The 16937-nt window shown below is 36.1% G+C and overlaps 1 protein-coding gene across 4 annotated transcripts in view; it reads right to left on the reverse strand.

Annotated features, from left to right (window-relative positions):
* TAF1B (TATA-box binding protein associated factor, RNA polymerase I subunit B) overlaps positions 1-16937 on the reverse strand; it is a 100727-nt gene that overhangs the window by 18095 nt on the left and 65695 nt on the right. For 2 of the 4 annotated variants that reach the window (XM_069107764.1, XM_069107761.1), the window contains exons 9-13: positions 10060-10092; positions 9805-9952; positions 3342-3519; positions 2375-2421; positions 1006-1096 (exon numbers count right to left, since the gene is read on the reverse strand). In XM_069107764.1, the coding sequence (XP_068963865.1) occupies positions 1006-1096; positions 2375-2421; positions 3342-3519; positions 9805-9952; positions 10060-10092 (497 nt within the window). Of the gene's footprint in view, positions 1-1005; positions 1097-2374; positions 2422-3341; positions 3520-9804; positions 9953-10059; positions 10093-13689; positions 13755-16937 lie in introns of all 4 variants that reach the window. The other 2 variants (XM_069107765.1, XM_069107762.1) reach the window with 2 other exon arrangements.

Here is a 16937-nt window from a genome sequence, read left to right on the forward strand (position 1 = left end):
CTCAAGCCTGCAGGTTCCCCATCCCTGCTCTAGGAGGAAGTACAGAACAGTGGGAAAACCTGTCTGATGCTTACTACCTATGTGGCATCAGGCAAGTCACTTAATTCCCTGGGTCTCAGTTTTTTCCTCTGTAAATAAAAGAGTTGATCTACATTGAAGTTTGAGGTCTCTTCCAGATGTAGAATTATGCTCCTGTGATCTCATAAACATACAATCTCACATCAAAGATCATCTAGTATAAAACATACTTGAACTGAGGAATTACATTCAGACTCCCTGACAAGTAGGCACTTAATGTCCACCTACAGACATATAGTGATGAGAAACCCACTACTTGCTGAGGGAGTTTATTACAGCTTAAGACAATGCTAACTGTTAAGAAATAGTTCCTTCCACTGAGTCAAAATCCCTTTCTCTACAACTTTTGTTAAACATCCACAGTTTCTTCAACTACTTCTCATATGGAATGGTCTCCAATACTGTCACCATATTGGCTGCCTATGTCTAGATGCACTCCAGGGTACAATATAAATGCAACATGCCTATGTGAGATCCAAAGTAAGTTTCTTCTAGCTCGCAAGTTCTATGTTCTGTCAAATAGGGTTGGTTCCATACAAAATCATTCTGGCGACCCAACAAGAACAGCAAAATCAAAGATAAAACATCTCCCTTCTTTTCCTTTGATTTGGTTTAAATGGCAATTTCTCTCTATAAGGAAATAGCATAACTTCTGGAGGCTTTTACTTTGTTTTTTTGTAGTACTGGGATCACTGGATAAGAAATGAACTTTAGAAAAGGAGTGGTGTTGGTCAATTGAGAAGAAGGTAGTGTAAATCACACAAAACAACAGAATGTGGCCTAATGTCCAAAAGATGGTTATATATTGGTGAAACCTGTAAATTCATTGTACTTCAGTTTCTTTGAGTATCTAGGATGATTTGAGAATATCTAAGTGATTTAGAAAGACAAGTGATTCAAACTGGAGTAGTAAAAAAAGGAATGTACTTTGCTCTGAATTCCTCTCGTTTTTGCTGTTTTTCATCAATTACTTTCTTCATAATCTGATACCACTTTCTGAAGTCAAAACATGGTTTACCTGAAAGAAAAGAAACTTAATTATTAATCATATAAATGTAATTATATTCTATATATAGATAATTATAATTATAAAATTAATCATATAAAACCTGGAATAATATATATAACTCGAGTGATACCTCATTTACTGATAGAGAATTAAGAAATCATAGAGACAGAAGAAATCAAAGGATCATCTAGTTCACTCCCTTGTTTTTAAGCATGTTAATAATAAATCTTGGTAAACATACAGAACCAGTAATTTCATACTTAAATGAAATGCTAATTTGCCAGTCTTTAGGATAAAGGGATAGGTGTAACTATCCACAAGTAGTTCAAAAATCAAGGCCAAGAATCTCAATTAGTACAGAAAATAGGGCAAATACTTCAGTGGCTTCCACTGAAAGTTTAGTATTTTATTTTCTGCCACACCCAAATAACTGATGTTTATGTTCCAAGTTGAAGGCTGAGCTCCCTCCTAAGGTGACAGGGGCTGCATGATATTCCTTTAAAATGAAACAAAATAAACAACAACAAAAGAGAAATGTACAAATCCTAGCTTTAATGGGAAAAAAAACCAACAACAAAGGATATAAAGTAGCACAGGAAAAAATAACTTTGTTGGAAAGATGGAGGACAGAAAAATATCACACAGAAAGGGATGGAGAGGAAAAAGACAACTGTATACCTGGAGCTTTAAAAAAAAAGGCTCTTCTGGAAGAGGAGGGACATGAATCCTCTTAGAACGAAGCAGCTCCTATTCTCTGAGGAATGCTATAGCAGATCCACAGAAGCTGGCACCATGAAGTCCTACTAGTTCCACCATTCTAACAACTCTCATATTTACCCTTGCTTCTTTATTTCCATTGCCATCATTCTATTTAAAAAGTTATTATCATATTATCATATGCTCAGACTACTGCAACAGCCTTTAAATAGGCCCTCTAACACCCTCTCCACCCCTCTAATTCTTCATACCCTGCTCAAAAATCTTTGGTGAGTTCCTATTGCTTGAAGGAAAATTCATATTCCTTTGCCATTTCCACCACTATCTGGTCTCAACCTACTTTTTCAACACGAAACTACTGGGCCTCAGTCTAGGGCCAGGCATATCAAAAGCATTTTCCTAGGCAACCTGGTATTAAGAATATCATTAACCCCAGGTAAAATATGAAAACTCAAAATACGCTTTAAGCATAAACTCAAAATGCCTATAAACATAAAATACAATTTGGAGGGGGCACAACTTAGAAATTAGTTTTTATAATGAATAATATTGACAAAGACATTCAAGTACCTTCATGATTGTTTTCGTTTTTTTCTTGAGCAAGATTAGAAAGAGACCTGCAAATAATAATAAGTAAACTATCAACTCATTTGAAAACAATCACAATCTGAATTCTTTTATGTAACACACATAACTAACTGAAGTCAAATTTTTGGAAGGAAAAAATGAATCATCTGACCTATTTAGACACTATAAATTTTGTCAAACATGACTAGGACTGAGGGGAAGAGGAGGGAAAGCAGTACTAAAAATCTTGCTCTCTCAAGCCAATTTTATTTATTTATGTATTTTTTGCCCCTCTTTTTTTTTTTGGAGAGGAGAAGGCAGGGCAGTTAGGGTTAAGTGACTTGCCCAAGGTCACATGGCTAGTAAGTGTTAAGTGAGGCCAGATTTGAATTCAGGTCCTCCTGACTCCAGGGCCGGTGCTCAATTAAGCCAATTTAAAAAAGAATACATACACTATCAAAATCTGAGGACAAATAAATAAGGTCCTAATATAAATATCTAGCAAGTAATGCCAAGAAAGAATCTAATATATTATAAACTATTTAGTAAGTCAAAGTAAATATTCTGAAAGTAATTGAGACATAAATGTACTGGTATAAACAATAGTTATAGCTGTTGAATGTTTTATGGAACTTAAGACTTTCCTATGTAAAAAATTTAACATAGGGGCAGCTAGGTGGCAACTTTTACACTAGTAAAGTGCCGGCCCCGGAGTCAGGAGGACCCGAGTTTGGTTCCAGCCTCAGACACAACACCCACACAAAAAAACTAGCCATGTAACCTTGGGCAAGTTACTTAACCCCAATTGCCCTCCAAAAGGCAAAAAAAAAAAAAAATTTAACATAAATTTCTTCATTCAAAATAACTAGTAAAGTCAATAACAATGTTATTACTTTAGTTTACTTAATATGATCATCATTACTATAAAGTGCTACTCTCTACTAAATTAAGACATAAACCACATATTTACCATTCTATATTGTCATTCAATAAAAAGAGTAGTTTCAGCACCACAACAATGATAGCTACAGCCTGAACATCATATTTAACTGTCTTTGTCTTCTGAGTTATTGGATCAAATGTCAAGAAATCCACTTCTCCTATGCCAGTCATTCTGGTCACTTGACAAGTCAGGCTATGCATTTCATCTGCAGAAGAATAAAATAGGAAAATTTAAATGGAATTTTCCTAAAAATTTGAGAATTCTAGTATTTGTGTATTATGGATGTATTTAGATGCACTTATGAACATTTAAGAAAAATAGCATTTTATGATATATTTCAGGAAAAATAAAATACCTCCCCCAAAGGAAGAAAAAACCGGCTAATTCATTAAATGATTTAATTTATTATTTATTCTATTATTTAAATTATTAATTTATTAAAATTCATTGTTACAGATTTCATTTTCTAAACAAATTTAATTAGAATATATGTATAAAGATATTATTATATCATCAAAATATTTTTTAAAAACAAATCCATGGAACACAGGTTAAGAAAACTGACTGCCCCTTAAAACTTAGTATCTTCCAAGATTATCTACAATTTCTTTTGTTTATATCTTGCTCATAGTTTTTTCATGTTGTCTCCCCCATTAGACTCTGTGCTTCTATAATGGCAAGCAAAGAAGTACTTAGCACCTTGTTTGAGACCTTTGTGATTTGAAGGTGGGAGGAACTTACTGGTGCAACAGGAAGGGGCAGAACAGGAAGGAGAACCACCATATATAAGGAGAAGCACAGCTGGGACAGAGCAGAGCTGAAAAGGGGAATGGTTGTAGAGGCCAGGCACTCTCTGTTCTGTTGTGTTTGTGATATTTTGTACTGAAGCCCTGGGACCTTACTGGAAGCCCTGAAATAGGATTTTCTTCTTGTCTGTTTATGGAAGTCCTGGAAGAGAGTTTCAGAGGTCCTGGGACTATACTAACGATTTGTGTTGAGTTCTCAGACCTTATTTGTGGGTTTGTGTTGAGTTCTCAGACCTTGTTTGTGGGCCTATATTGATTTCACAGGCAGACAGTGAATTGATGATGGTGCCAGGAATGTGGATGAACGTTGTTTTGGCTCTGTTAAGCTTTGTCTTCCCAGAAACAGAAACAATGAAGGACTTGGGGTCAACACCATAAGCTTCAATATGGAATGGATGAGGAGCTGGACAAGGAGCTGAGTAAGTAGCTGAGAGCTGCCTGCCTGTGAATCCAGGGAGCTGGACCCATAAAAGGAGAACCATGGAATTCTGGAGCCAGCCTCAAAGCCAAGATGAAAAGACCTCTCCTTGGGTACTTAATGCTGACTGACAAGATAATGATTTACTGTGATCTAAGGATAGGAGAACTTTGTACTCAGTACCTTGTACCCCTTAAGGATGACTAAGTTAAGGATGATTGGAAACTAACCTCCAATCAAGAAGAAAGAAGACTTTTTGACTGAGATTAAGACAATGTAATCTAGGGGTGGGAAAATTTAGGCCTTTGTGCTTTGTGTCCCTTAAGGAGGATTGCTCCTTAAGGATGATAGGGTTAAGGACTTACTGAATGATATCTTGTTTAAAACTATGTGGCTACTTTAAGTGAAAACTATGTGACCACTTTAGTGATAAAGTGTTATATCACTGTGATTGCTACACTTTGGTTTCTGTGAATGTTTTGCTTTAGTTTACTGCTGAATAGAGAGTTCCCTTCCTATGGGATTAGAACCCTAGAGCTGCTCACTGTGGCGGTCCTCGGTCCTCTGGAGAGCTGCTCGTGCTAGGCTTTACAGATCCTTGAAGAGCACGGACCAGACCGTTTTTGCCTTTCTTTGTATTCCTACCACTTAGCAAGGTGCTTGGCACACAATAGGCACTTAATAAATGCCTGTTGATTTGACTTTTACATCTAACTACACTACCCACATTAACATCTGCAGCATCACAGTGTTGGAATGTTCAATAGCCAAAAAAACCCCTATTTTATTGCGTATTTCTCTTTGCTGTGATTTATTAAAGCACCCCTTGTCTTTATCACACATTCTGAAACCTAATCATGCTTTGTGTCATTCTAAATGAAAAATCATAGTGATTTATTAGTTAAAAAAACATTCACTAACAATGAAAAGCTGAAATATTAGTTTCAAACTAACTAGAAAATATCTAATCAAGAAAATATGTAAATTTGCTTTAAGATATTCTAACATGGTAGAGTTGTGAACTGATCCAACTATTCTGGAGAGCAATTAGGAACTATGGCCAAAAGGCTATAACACTGTGCATATCCTTTCGCCCAGCAATACCACTTCTAGGTCTGTATCCCAAAGAGATCATAAAAAAAAAGGGAAAAGGACCCACATGTACAAAAATATTTTTAGCAGCTCTTTTTGTGGTGGCCAAGAACTGCAAATCAAAGAGGTGCCTATCAATTAGGGAATAGCTGAATAAGTTGTGGTATATGAATGTAAAGGAGTACTACTGTTCCATAAGAAATGATGAGCAGGCAGACTTCAGAAAAACTTGGAAAGACTTACATGAACTGATGCGGAGTGAAGTGAGCAGAACCAGAAGGACATTATACATAGTAAAAGCAACATTGTGTGATGACTAAGTTTTACAGACTTACCTCTTCTTAGCAATGCAAGGATCTAAAACAATTCCAAAAGACTCATGATGGAAAATGCTACCCACATCCAGAAAAGTAACTATGGAGTCTGAATGCATATTAAAGCATACTATTTACTCTCTCTCTCTTTTGTTTCTTCTTTCTTGTGGTTACTCTCATTGGTTCTAATTCTTCTTTACAACATGATTAATGTGAAATATGTTTAATATAAAAATTATATATAGATCCTACATCAGAATGCAAACTGTCTTGGAGTGGGGAGAGAGGGGCAAGGGGGAGAAAATTTGGAACTCAAAATCTTATGGAAGTGAATGTTGAAAACTAAAAATAAATTAATTTTTAAAAATTCCAACATAAAACTTAAATATAAATATGTCTATTATACTGAAAGACTTAGGTATTTAGACTTTGCTCTTACCATCAAGACAGTTTTCATTTATATTTTAAGAAAGATTTACAAAAAGATTTGCTAAATTTGCATATTATTTATATCAGCCTCCAGGGAAGTATTCAGCTTCTTGTTGGGCAATTTGTAAGCTAGAACTGTATTATTACTATTTGTCATTGCAATTTCTTGATTCTCTAACAAAAGAAATATATAATAGGAAAAAGACTGGAGAAAGATGAGGAAGAGGTGGCACTGACAGTAAACAGAAAGCGAGAGGGAAGACATACCACTTTATCACTTTGATTTTTATATCTCTATACTGCAATGTAATATTTTACATTGTAGTTATGCCACCTTTGATCAGTATCACAGAATGTAAACTCTAATAGTCAGGGACTATGTTTTCTTCTGGGATCATAGTTTTGGACATTAGACATTATTCAATTCAACCCCTTCTTTTTGTACCTGAAAAATATGAAGCCTAGAAAGGTCAAATGAGTTACCCTAAGACCCAACAGGTGGCATGCAGCAGTCAGGCTTCAACAAGCCCACCTTTTGAGGCCAGATCACACAGTACCTAATAAACACTAGATGACAGTAGTGACCTCTCTACCATTCTACAGCCCTTGACTCAAACTAAAACAGGATATAGGTAGTCAAGCAAGTAAGAATGATTAAACTAGCCAAGTAAATCAAACTGATCGTCCTGCCACTCGATTCCCATCACAGAAGGGGTGTCTCAGATGGAAGCTTGCTATAAAGTAATGAATTTACCAATGGGAGAATGTCTCAGTTATTTTTCCTGAGGCCTGGAATCAACCTTATCTAGTTCAAGACTGAAGAATATTTGAGAGCTGAAGGCTCTCTTTGCTCCAATGAAAGAAGACTTTTTAACCTCTATTCTTTGAAAGAAGATCAAAGAAAACAATAATTTAAATGTAAAATCACTGATAATCTCAAGTAGAGAAATCTGATCTTCTAAATAACAAAACATTAGACTAGCCACTGCAGTCTAAGTATCACCAAGAAAAATGTACAAAGTACTTGTTTTACTGTCATTTTGCTTAATATGGCCAATTTGTCTGATTTATTTCATTCCTATTTTTTAAAAACTCCTCACATCTCTGAAATTACTATTGCATCAGTATGGTCACCATATTTGTATTTTCTCACAAGTATAAATCTCCTGAATTTCTCACACTTCCAGTTTAGCAAGAATTTCAGGAACTGATTATATCAGCAGATTCCAACTAGGTTACCTGTAGCTTAGTGTATTTTAAGCTATGTCTAATGAGAATCCTTATATGCTCTGTATTTCACTACACTTAATTCAAGGAGTTAAGTGTTATTCTTGTAACTCTAGACTTTATTCTCTAGCTTCTGATGAAAACAGAAACTGGCAAATATTAATTTCAAGCAGTTAGTGGAGAGAGCACTGGACTTGGAGTCAGAAAGATCTGAATTCAAATTTGACTTCTGACATTTATTAGCTGTGTGGTCTTGAGCAAGTCACTTAATCTTCTAACTCAATTTCTTCATTTCTAAAATAGGAATAATAAAGCATCTACCTATCAAGGACATTGTAAATATGAAATTAGATATTTATAAAGTGCTTTGCAAACCTTAAATAGCTATGGCTTGTTATTATTATCATTAAATCATTTTTGGAATATTTTATTTTTTTCTTAACTAATAAACATGTAATTGAAGAACAGGAAATGCTAATGTTTGAAAATTTCATGTATTCAGTTATCTGGAGAGAATTTACCTTCACTCCTGGGTGATAGATATCTTATAAAGAGGTACAGTGGAAAGAGCAGAGACATGGTTATCAGTGTGGGGAAGGTGTAAGACTTGTTCTGTTTGACCCTAGAGGAAAGAACTAAGTGTTTTAAGTGGAAGTTTCAAAGAGATAAAGTTAGTTTTGATATAAGGAAGAACCTCCTAACAATTAGCGCTGTCCAAAAGCAGAAAGGGATGACATGAGAAGTGGTAGGTTCCTTCTTCTCAGAGGTGCTTAAGAAGAGTCTGGAAACTACTTGTCCCAAACCTTAATATAGTGGGGATTGCTTTTGGGGTTGAATAAGGAGGCTGTTAAGATCTTTTCCAACTTTTAAATTCTGTGAATTCAAGCACCTGTGCTTAAATTCAAATGAGTAAAAACTGAAAGCAAAATAGGGTAGAAAAAGACAAACTTTTCAAAGAATATTTTTGAGGGTGCAATAATTTGAAATAGTTCTGGGCTAAAATTTTCCTTCCAAAAGATATGCAAAAATGTTTTGCCAAATAAATTGATAGTACAAATAAATAATTTTAAAAATCTTTTTTTTAGAACAAACTATTTTAGGTGCTTTAGAAATATTAGGTTGCATAATACAACCAACTTCTCAATTACAAATTATTCTTATCTGTTTAGTGAAGTAAGACTCCTAAGGAATAGTTTCCCTTCATGTAACCCTAATTTTTACATGTAGTTGAAATAACACTGAATTTCTTTACTAAGATTCTCTAATTCAGACTACTCATTAATTCAGATTGGCCTTCCTCATAACCACACAGAATCAATAATGTACTGAAAGTCAGGGTAGCAGAGTGTCCAGACGCAAGGCCTTCAAGTCAGAACAACCCAGGTTCAAGACCCACCTTACACATATTAGCTCTGACACTGGGCAAGTCACTAACTTCTCAGGTACCTCTTTTAGAAGACAGTGGCAAAGCGGCCACTGACTTGCATTGGTAGAGGGAGTTTTCTTCACTGGGAGTTCTACATACACCAATGAAATCATAGATCCAGTGAAAAACAAATACTTTGCTGTGATGATGAACTTTAAAAAAATTTAATAAGCACATATTCTTTTTCCTGGAACTAATTTTTTATGGATTCATTTTATCTAGATAGAGTAGACAACTCCCAAACATCTAAACACTTCTCTCAACAAAGTGCAGTACCTAAAAACAGTTAAGCAAAACCATCGAATTGTGATGGTCACTAGCAGACATGCCACTTTTCATTAAGCTGAAAAACCTAAAACCTTTCCAGGAACCACTTGATTTCAAGAATAATTCTTTTCTGATCTGAAGCTACATATCTGCACACATTTATTTAGTAGTCAAGACAGAGCTATCATATTCATCTGATAAATCAATTTTTAAAAAAAACATTTGTTAAAAACCTACATAGGTGATACATGCTTGGGACACAAAGGAAAAAATGATTCCTGCTCTTGGTGATGCTACATTCTTTCTGTTATATTCTAACATTCTTGTGCATTAATGGTGACAATGCCAAGTGGCCTCAGATTTTCTATCATAATATTTTATTACTAATACTACTAATAGTAAGTCTAATATGTATTATATAAACATAAAAACATTTCCTAAACACACACATGCACCTGCATACACATTATACAGATATAGTTATACAGATATAGATATATTGTCTACTTACTAGGTAAATTGGCTTCCATCAGGTACTTCATACACAACATGTCTGGATGGAGAAAACAATTCTCAGTTATATCTGGAAAACGAGGTAAGTCCAAAAATTTTGCAAGTTCAATCATTTTTTCATATATATCTTCATAGACAGGCCAAGACTAAAATAAAATGAAATAGAGACATTCAAGGTAAAGAGAGATCATTTTTGCAATTTAGTTTTTAAAACTTTAGGATATGTAACCAGATTTCCATGAATCCCACATACCTCCTTCAGCAAAACCCTGAAGTTTGCATCAGCCTGCATGATGAACGAGAAACCAAATGAGAAACTACTGACATTTCCACCTCAGAACTGAAGAAAAAAGTCAGCCACAAAAGGGCTTACAAGCAAAGTAAAGAACACAGTAACCATAGAAAGAGACTTGTAGCCTACAACAAGGCTCTGGGTCTAGAGAAGCAACAGAGTAGAGAGATCTCCTGAGAAAGTCCTCAGATGGTCAGAAAATCCCAGGGTCAAAGACTTTGGAAAGCCTGGGGATTAATAACACAGTGCTAACCAGTGATGTGCTGACCAGTGCACAGACAAAATGCTCAGGACAAGGGGTTCTGAGGTCTTTAACACTCTTTCCTGAGATGTCAGAGATGATCCCGAAGACCTAGTACTCCGAACCTTAAAGACTGGTGGAGGAAACAGAGGAACCCAGGGAGGAAAAAGGTCATTACAAGAATAGAAGGTGCCCAGGGTAACACCAAGTAGGGTTGACCATCCAACCAAAAAATTATAGAAGGGAAAGGAGAAGATGGAGAACAAAGTTCTAATTTATGAACTAAAACTGGAGAGATAAGTAAATCACAGAAAACACCAAGCGATATAAAAAAACTGTTGGCAATTTAACCCAATAAGAATTGCAAGCAGAGAGTCAACAGAAAAAAAATGGATTTTTCCACAGGAACACACATAGAAGAAATGAAACACGAAAGAAAAATGAAATATAAGCTTTGGAGGAAAGAATAAGAAGGAGACTGTAGCTTAGAAGAGAAAATAATAAATCTCGCCCAAAAAATGGAACCCTAAAAACTAGAGTAGACCAAACAGAAACCAATGACTCCATGGAATAGCAAGAAATAAAACAAAATAAAAGACTGAAGCAATGTGGCTAGATGGTGCCATGAATAGAGCACCGCCCCTGGAGTCAGGAGGACCTGAGTTCAAATCCAGCTTCAGATAAGTAACACAAAAAACTAGCCATGTGACCTTTGGCAAGTCATTTAACACCAACTACCTTGCCTTCCCCACCCCCCCAAAATGGAATCCAGAAAGAAGAAGTTCAAATTTCAAGGAACCACACTGTTAGGATCACATAAGGCAAAAGATAGGGAATTATAACCAAGAATAACTTATGCTGCAAGTTGAATGTAATCCTATTATAGGGGAAAAAATTAGTTCTTTTAATGGAAATGAGGACTTTCAAGTCTTTCTGATGAAAATAACAAAGCTGAGGAAGAACTCCAAAATAAAAACACAAGAGTCCAGAGAAACCTAGAAAAGTAAGTTTATCTGAACAGTTAAAAGGAGCTACTGGATGACACAGCACCAACATTCTAAAAAAAGGGGGAGAAGAAACAAGTGTCCCATTAGAACTTTAATGTCTTCAAAGCTAATAGCTAACAGTTAAATAGCTAAGTGCTTTTAAGTCACAGCTAAAATTGCAACTTCTACAGGAAGCCTTTCCCAACCCTCTTAATTCTACTGCCTTCCCTATGTTAATTACTTCCTATTTATTTTGTACATAGGTTGGTTTGTATATATGTTTGTATGTTGTCTCCCTTAGATTTTTTTAAAAACTTATTTTATTATATTATTTTATTTTATTTTGCTTTTTGGAGGGGGGAAGGTAGAGCAATTGGGGTTAAGTGACTTGCCCTAGGTCACACAGCTAGTTTTTTGTGTTATGTGTCTGAAGCCAGATTTGAACTCAGTTCCTCCTAACTCCAGGGTTGGTGCTCTATTCAGTGCACCACCTAGCAGCTCCAAATTTATTTTATTTTTAATTTATAGAATAAAAAAAGCATTTGATTACTCATGAAACTACAAATCTACTATGCACAACTTGCTATTCCTTTCAAATACACAAAAAAATTATCATGTATATTTCTTTTTTTCTTCCCCTCCCTTCCAACCCCCACCCTAGAGATGGCTACCATTAGACACAAATAGGTATAAATATGTAAAATTATTCTATATGTATCTCTATATATCATTTCTTTCTCTGGATGCAAAGTATCTTTCTTCATATGTCCTTTATAGTTAATTTGAGAATTTATAATAGTTAAACTAATTTGTTTTAACTTAAAACAATATCGCTATTACTGTATATGTCCTCTTGGTTTTGCTCATTTCACTCTTCATTATTTTATGCAAGTCTTTCCATGTTTTTCTAAGATCACTGAGCTCATCATTTCTTATAGCACAGTATTATTCCATCACAATCATATACCATAACTTGTTTAGCCATTCTCCAATTGATGGGCATCTCTGAAATTTCTAGTTTTTTGCCATCACAAAGAGAGCTGCTATAGAATCTAGTAAAAACACTTGAAAGTATTGGTATAAATGGATTATTCCTTAAGTTGGCTTTTTTAAGAAAGCATTTACCTAAAACCATCAGCAAGCATAATTTGTAATGGGGATAAACTAGAAGCCTTCCCATTAAGATCAGGTGTGAAACAAGGATGTGCATTGCCACCAACCAACATTTTTCAATACTGTACTAGAAATCCTAGCAATTGCAATCAGAGAAGAAAAAGAAAAAGAAGGAATCAGAATAGGGAATGAGGTAATAAAACTATCTTTTTTTTGAAAATGATGATGATATACTTGGAAAATCCTAAATACTTAACTAAAAAGTTAGTTGAAACAATGAATAATTTTAGCAAAGTAGAACGGTATAAAGTAAATCTACATAAATCATCACCATTACTATATATCACAAACAAAACTCTGTAAAAAGAAATAGTAAAAGATACCCCATTTAAAATAATTGTAGACAGTATAAAATACTTGGGAGTATACCTGCCAAAACAAATTCGGGAACTATATAAACAAAATTATAAAAAAAGATTTTATACAAATAAAATCAGATTTAAATAACTGGAGAAATATTAATCATTCATGGGTAGGCAGGATCAATAAAACAGAAATGACAATTTTACCTAAACTAATTTATATATTCAATGTCATCCCAATTAAATTACCAAAAAATTATTTTACTGAATTAGAAAAAATAATAAGGGGTGGTTAGGTGGAGCAAGTCACTTTGGGCAAGTCACAACCCCAATTGCCCTCCAAAAAAAAAAAAAAGAGCCAAGAAAAAATAATAAAAGTCACTTGGAAGAACAAAAAGTCAAGAATATCAAATGAAATAATGAAAAAAATGTAAAGGAACCAGATCTTAAATTATATTATGAGGCAGTAATTATCAAAACTAACTATCTAGATTGGCTAAGAAACAGAAACGTAGACCAATGAAATAGAGTAGACATACAATATACGACAGCAAATAAATATAATAACCTTGTATTTGGCAAATGTAAAGATTTTGGGATAAGAATTCATTATTTGGTAAAAACTGTTGGGAAAACTGAAAAACAGTATGGCAGAAACTGGGTACCACATCTACTGTTGCAAGCTCCTTGAGAGCAGGGACAGTTTTTCCACCTTCTTTTGAAATCTCAGCACTTTTCACAGTACCTGGCACATATTAGGTTCTTAAGAAATGTTTACTGATTAAATGGTTACAATTATTATTTCACTTGATCATTATAAAAACCATGAAAGTAGGGGCTATTATCATATCCATTTTATAGATGAAGAAACTGTGGCTGAATGACTTACCTACAGTCACACAGTGTCTAAGGCCGTATTTGAACTCAGGTCTTCCTGATTCCTGATCCAGCATTCTATCCAATGGATTACATAATACATACACAAAGGAAGTTAAATAAGAAAAACAGAGATCTTATAAATGCATTAGTTCTGTTCTATGGGTTTTAAGATGGGAGAGAGCAAGGAGGATAAAATAAGGATACACTAATGTAGAAAGGAGGAAGAATGGAGAAGAATTGGCTATTTCTCATAATTGGAGGACAAGAGAACATACAAACATGGAGAAATGTGTAGGAGTGGCAGGCATAAGAAGAATCTTACTCTTAAATGAAATGAACAAAGGAGGACTAAACACATACACTGAGTTTAAAACAGAAATATGTCAGATTCAGCAAGGAAATAAGCTGGGATGGGAAGAATTTAAGAGAGAAAGAAGAGACTCTAGCAAAACAAATGTCCTAATCCAGGAAGAGGTATTGACAAGTGGTGGTGGGAATAATTAGAATCTAGGGGACATTAGATCACTTTTTTAGACAATTTGAAGAACAGATAAACAAACTGTGGTAATGTGAATTAATACAATCTTATTTTACCTTAAGAAATAATTAAAGAGATGATTTCAGAAAAACTTGGTTAGTGTAAATAGACTCAGAGTGAAGTGAAAAGAATCAGAACAATTTATACAGGAACAACAACATAAAGAAAAGCAACTTCAAAGCATTTAAGAACTTCATTTCTTTAACACTTTTTTTGGAGGGGGGAGGGCAGGGCAACTGGGGTTAAGGGACTTGCCCAAGGTCACGCGATAGTAACTGTTTGTTATGGGAATGGGAATCTGAAGTTCTTCCCTGCCCCTTGGCCCTTTGATAGGCTTAAGTGACTCTAAGAACCTTCCCTGATTTCAAAGTATACTCTGCCTCCTAATAGCCTGAATGTAGTCACATGGAGCCTGTGGTAGGAGGCTTGTTTTTCAGGAATGCTCACACCTTGTTGCTTTGTGATTGGTCAATGGGTCAAGAGGGTTGTGACATTCTCTGATCTAGGAGAAGGCTATATATACCCTGATGCGAGGTTTTGCTTTGGGGCTCACTTTGGTAAAAGTTGTGTAATTTGCTCAGATGAGACTCTGGACAGCAGTAGAGGGCCAACCCCCCCCCCCCCCCACTTTGAAAACCCAGATGTTGGTGCTTCCCTCTTTGGTAACTAACTAGGTATGGATGTTCTGGTCAGACAGCTGGAAGCCCTGTCTGCTGATCTGTTTCTCTGTATTTTTTGTGTTCTGCTGTGTATATGAAAATGTTCTTTTTGGGTGGTGATCTCTTAACTGTTAAATCCTGTGGCCTTTTGTCAGTCCTCATTCTCCTTGACCTGTGGCCTTTGACACTGGATAACTCTCTCCTCCTTGATACTCTCTTCTCTCTAGGTTTTTTGGGCCCCACTCTCTCCTGGTTGTTCTACCTATCTGGCCACTACCGTGTTTCCCCGATAATAAGACCTATCCCGAAAATAAGCCCTCCCCTTACTGTGTAAGATTCCTCTAAAATAAGCCCTCCCCCGAAAATAAGCCCTATTGAGATTGCTACTGTAGTGAAGGTGATCCCCTGCGCTACACGCTACATTACGGTACCCTCTGTATGCACCGTCCCCCCCCCAGGTGAAACGCATGCCACGCTCCGAGCTGCATGCAATCAGAGCTGCAGCAGTGAGCGCATCATCCTGTTCTTCCCCAGTGATTTGCTTGCTGGCGCCATTGAGAGCAGTGCCGTGGAGGAGAGCTGAGGCAGGACAACATAAAAACCCAGTATGTAAGCGGGAGTGAGGGGGCATGATGGAGGATAAAAAGGGCATGATGGAGGAAAAAAGAAGAACTCAGGGGGCATGATGAAGTGAAATGAACGACTGATGGTCATAATTTTATTATTCTGTCTGTTTTGACCCCCAGACATGAGTACAAAAAGGAAGAGCTATACTGTTGAGTATAAGAAAGCAATTGTAGAGGAGTCACATGGCAAGAATCTTGTAGTTTTCTGTAAAGAAAAACTTTTGGATCTTCGAATGGTCAGAAAATGGAGAGCAGATTATAATAACCTCAATCAACAGGTGGATGAGGGAAAAGGGAAAAAGCGCAGGTCTGGATCAAGTTGGCAGCCCTTATATCCTGACTTGGAGATCCTCATTGGTGAATGGATTGCTGACAGGAGACCAAAGGCCTTGGTTGTGCGCAGGGCTGATATTCAAGCATTTGCCCTTTCAATGGCACCAGAGTTTGAAATGATCTCAGAAGGATTCAAAGCATCACAACACTGGTTGGACGGTTTCCTTCAACGGTACAGGTATGAACTGTCCCTAAGAAGATCAACAACACTGTTTAAGCTGGAAGATGCTGAAGTTATTAAACGTGCACTTGCATTCAAGTCCTTTATTGATAGGATCGACATTTCCAAGTACCAAACCTGCAATATGATTGCTATGGATGAAACTGCAGTGTTTATGGGACAAGGATCTCTAACAACAATTCCTCACAGGGGTGCAATGTCAATCTACATTCCCACCACTGGCTATGAAAGTGCACAGGTCACCTGTGTTTTGGCAATTCGTTTGGATAGAAAGAAAGCCACACCTCTAATCATCAGTAAGGGCAAGAAAGATAAGATTGAACGTGTATCTGGCATTTACGTTCTTGAAACTGAAAAAGCCTGGTGTACAGAAGCCGTTATAAGAAAGTGGGTTGATTTAATGCTGCCACTTGTTATGTGAGGTAACCAAAGAGGTCTGATAGTCTGGGATTCAGCCAGCACTCACCACGCTAAAGAAATGAAGAACTTCCTTGCAGAGAGAAGAATAGATCAAGTAATGATTCCTGCAGGAATGACTGCCTATCTCCAGACCCTTGATATTGCAATAAACAAGCCATTAAAGGACAATTTGCGCATGGAAGTCAATGACTACATTGAAAATAGAATGGAAAGAAATCAGCGTGGAAACTTTGTGAAGCCCTGTCTGCAAGAAGTCATGACTTGGGTGAAGAAGTCATGGGATAAAATTACTGACAGCTGTGTCGCCAAGGCACTACGAGCAGGTTACCTGGACAACACATCTTCATTTAAAGAGAGCTATATTGCTGGACATGACAGATTGGGTCCACTTCTTCTGAAGGAAATGGAGGCGCAAGACATCCAGGACAGAATTCAGGGTATGGACACTTATGATGATGTTGTTGAAGAAGATGACATGATCATTATTGAATAAAGGTACAT

This window comes from Petaurus breviceps, unplaced genomic scaffold (assembly GCF_028583685.1).
Source record: "Petaurus breviceps papuanus isolate PSGF00001 unplaced genomic scaffold, PetGlider_PUasm1.0 90255, whole genome shotgun sequence".
Taxonomy (NCBI): domain Eukaryota; kingdom Metazoa; phylum Chordata; class Mammalia; order Diprotodontia; family Petauridae; genus Petaurus; species Petaurus breviceps.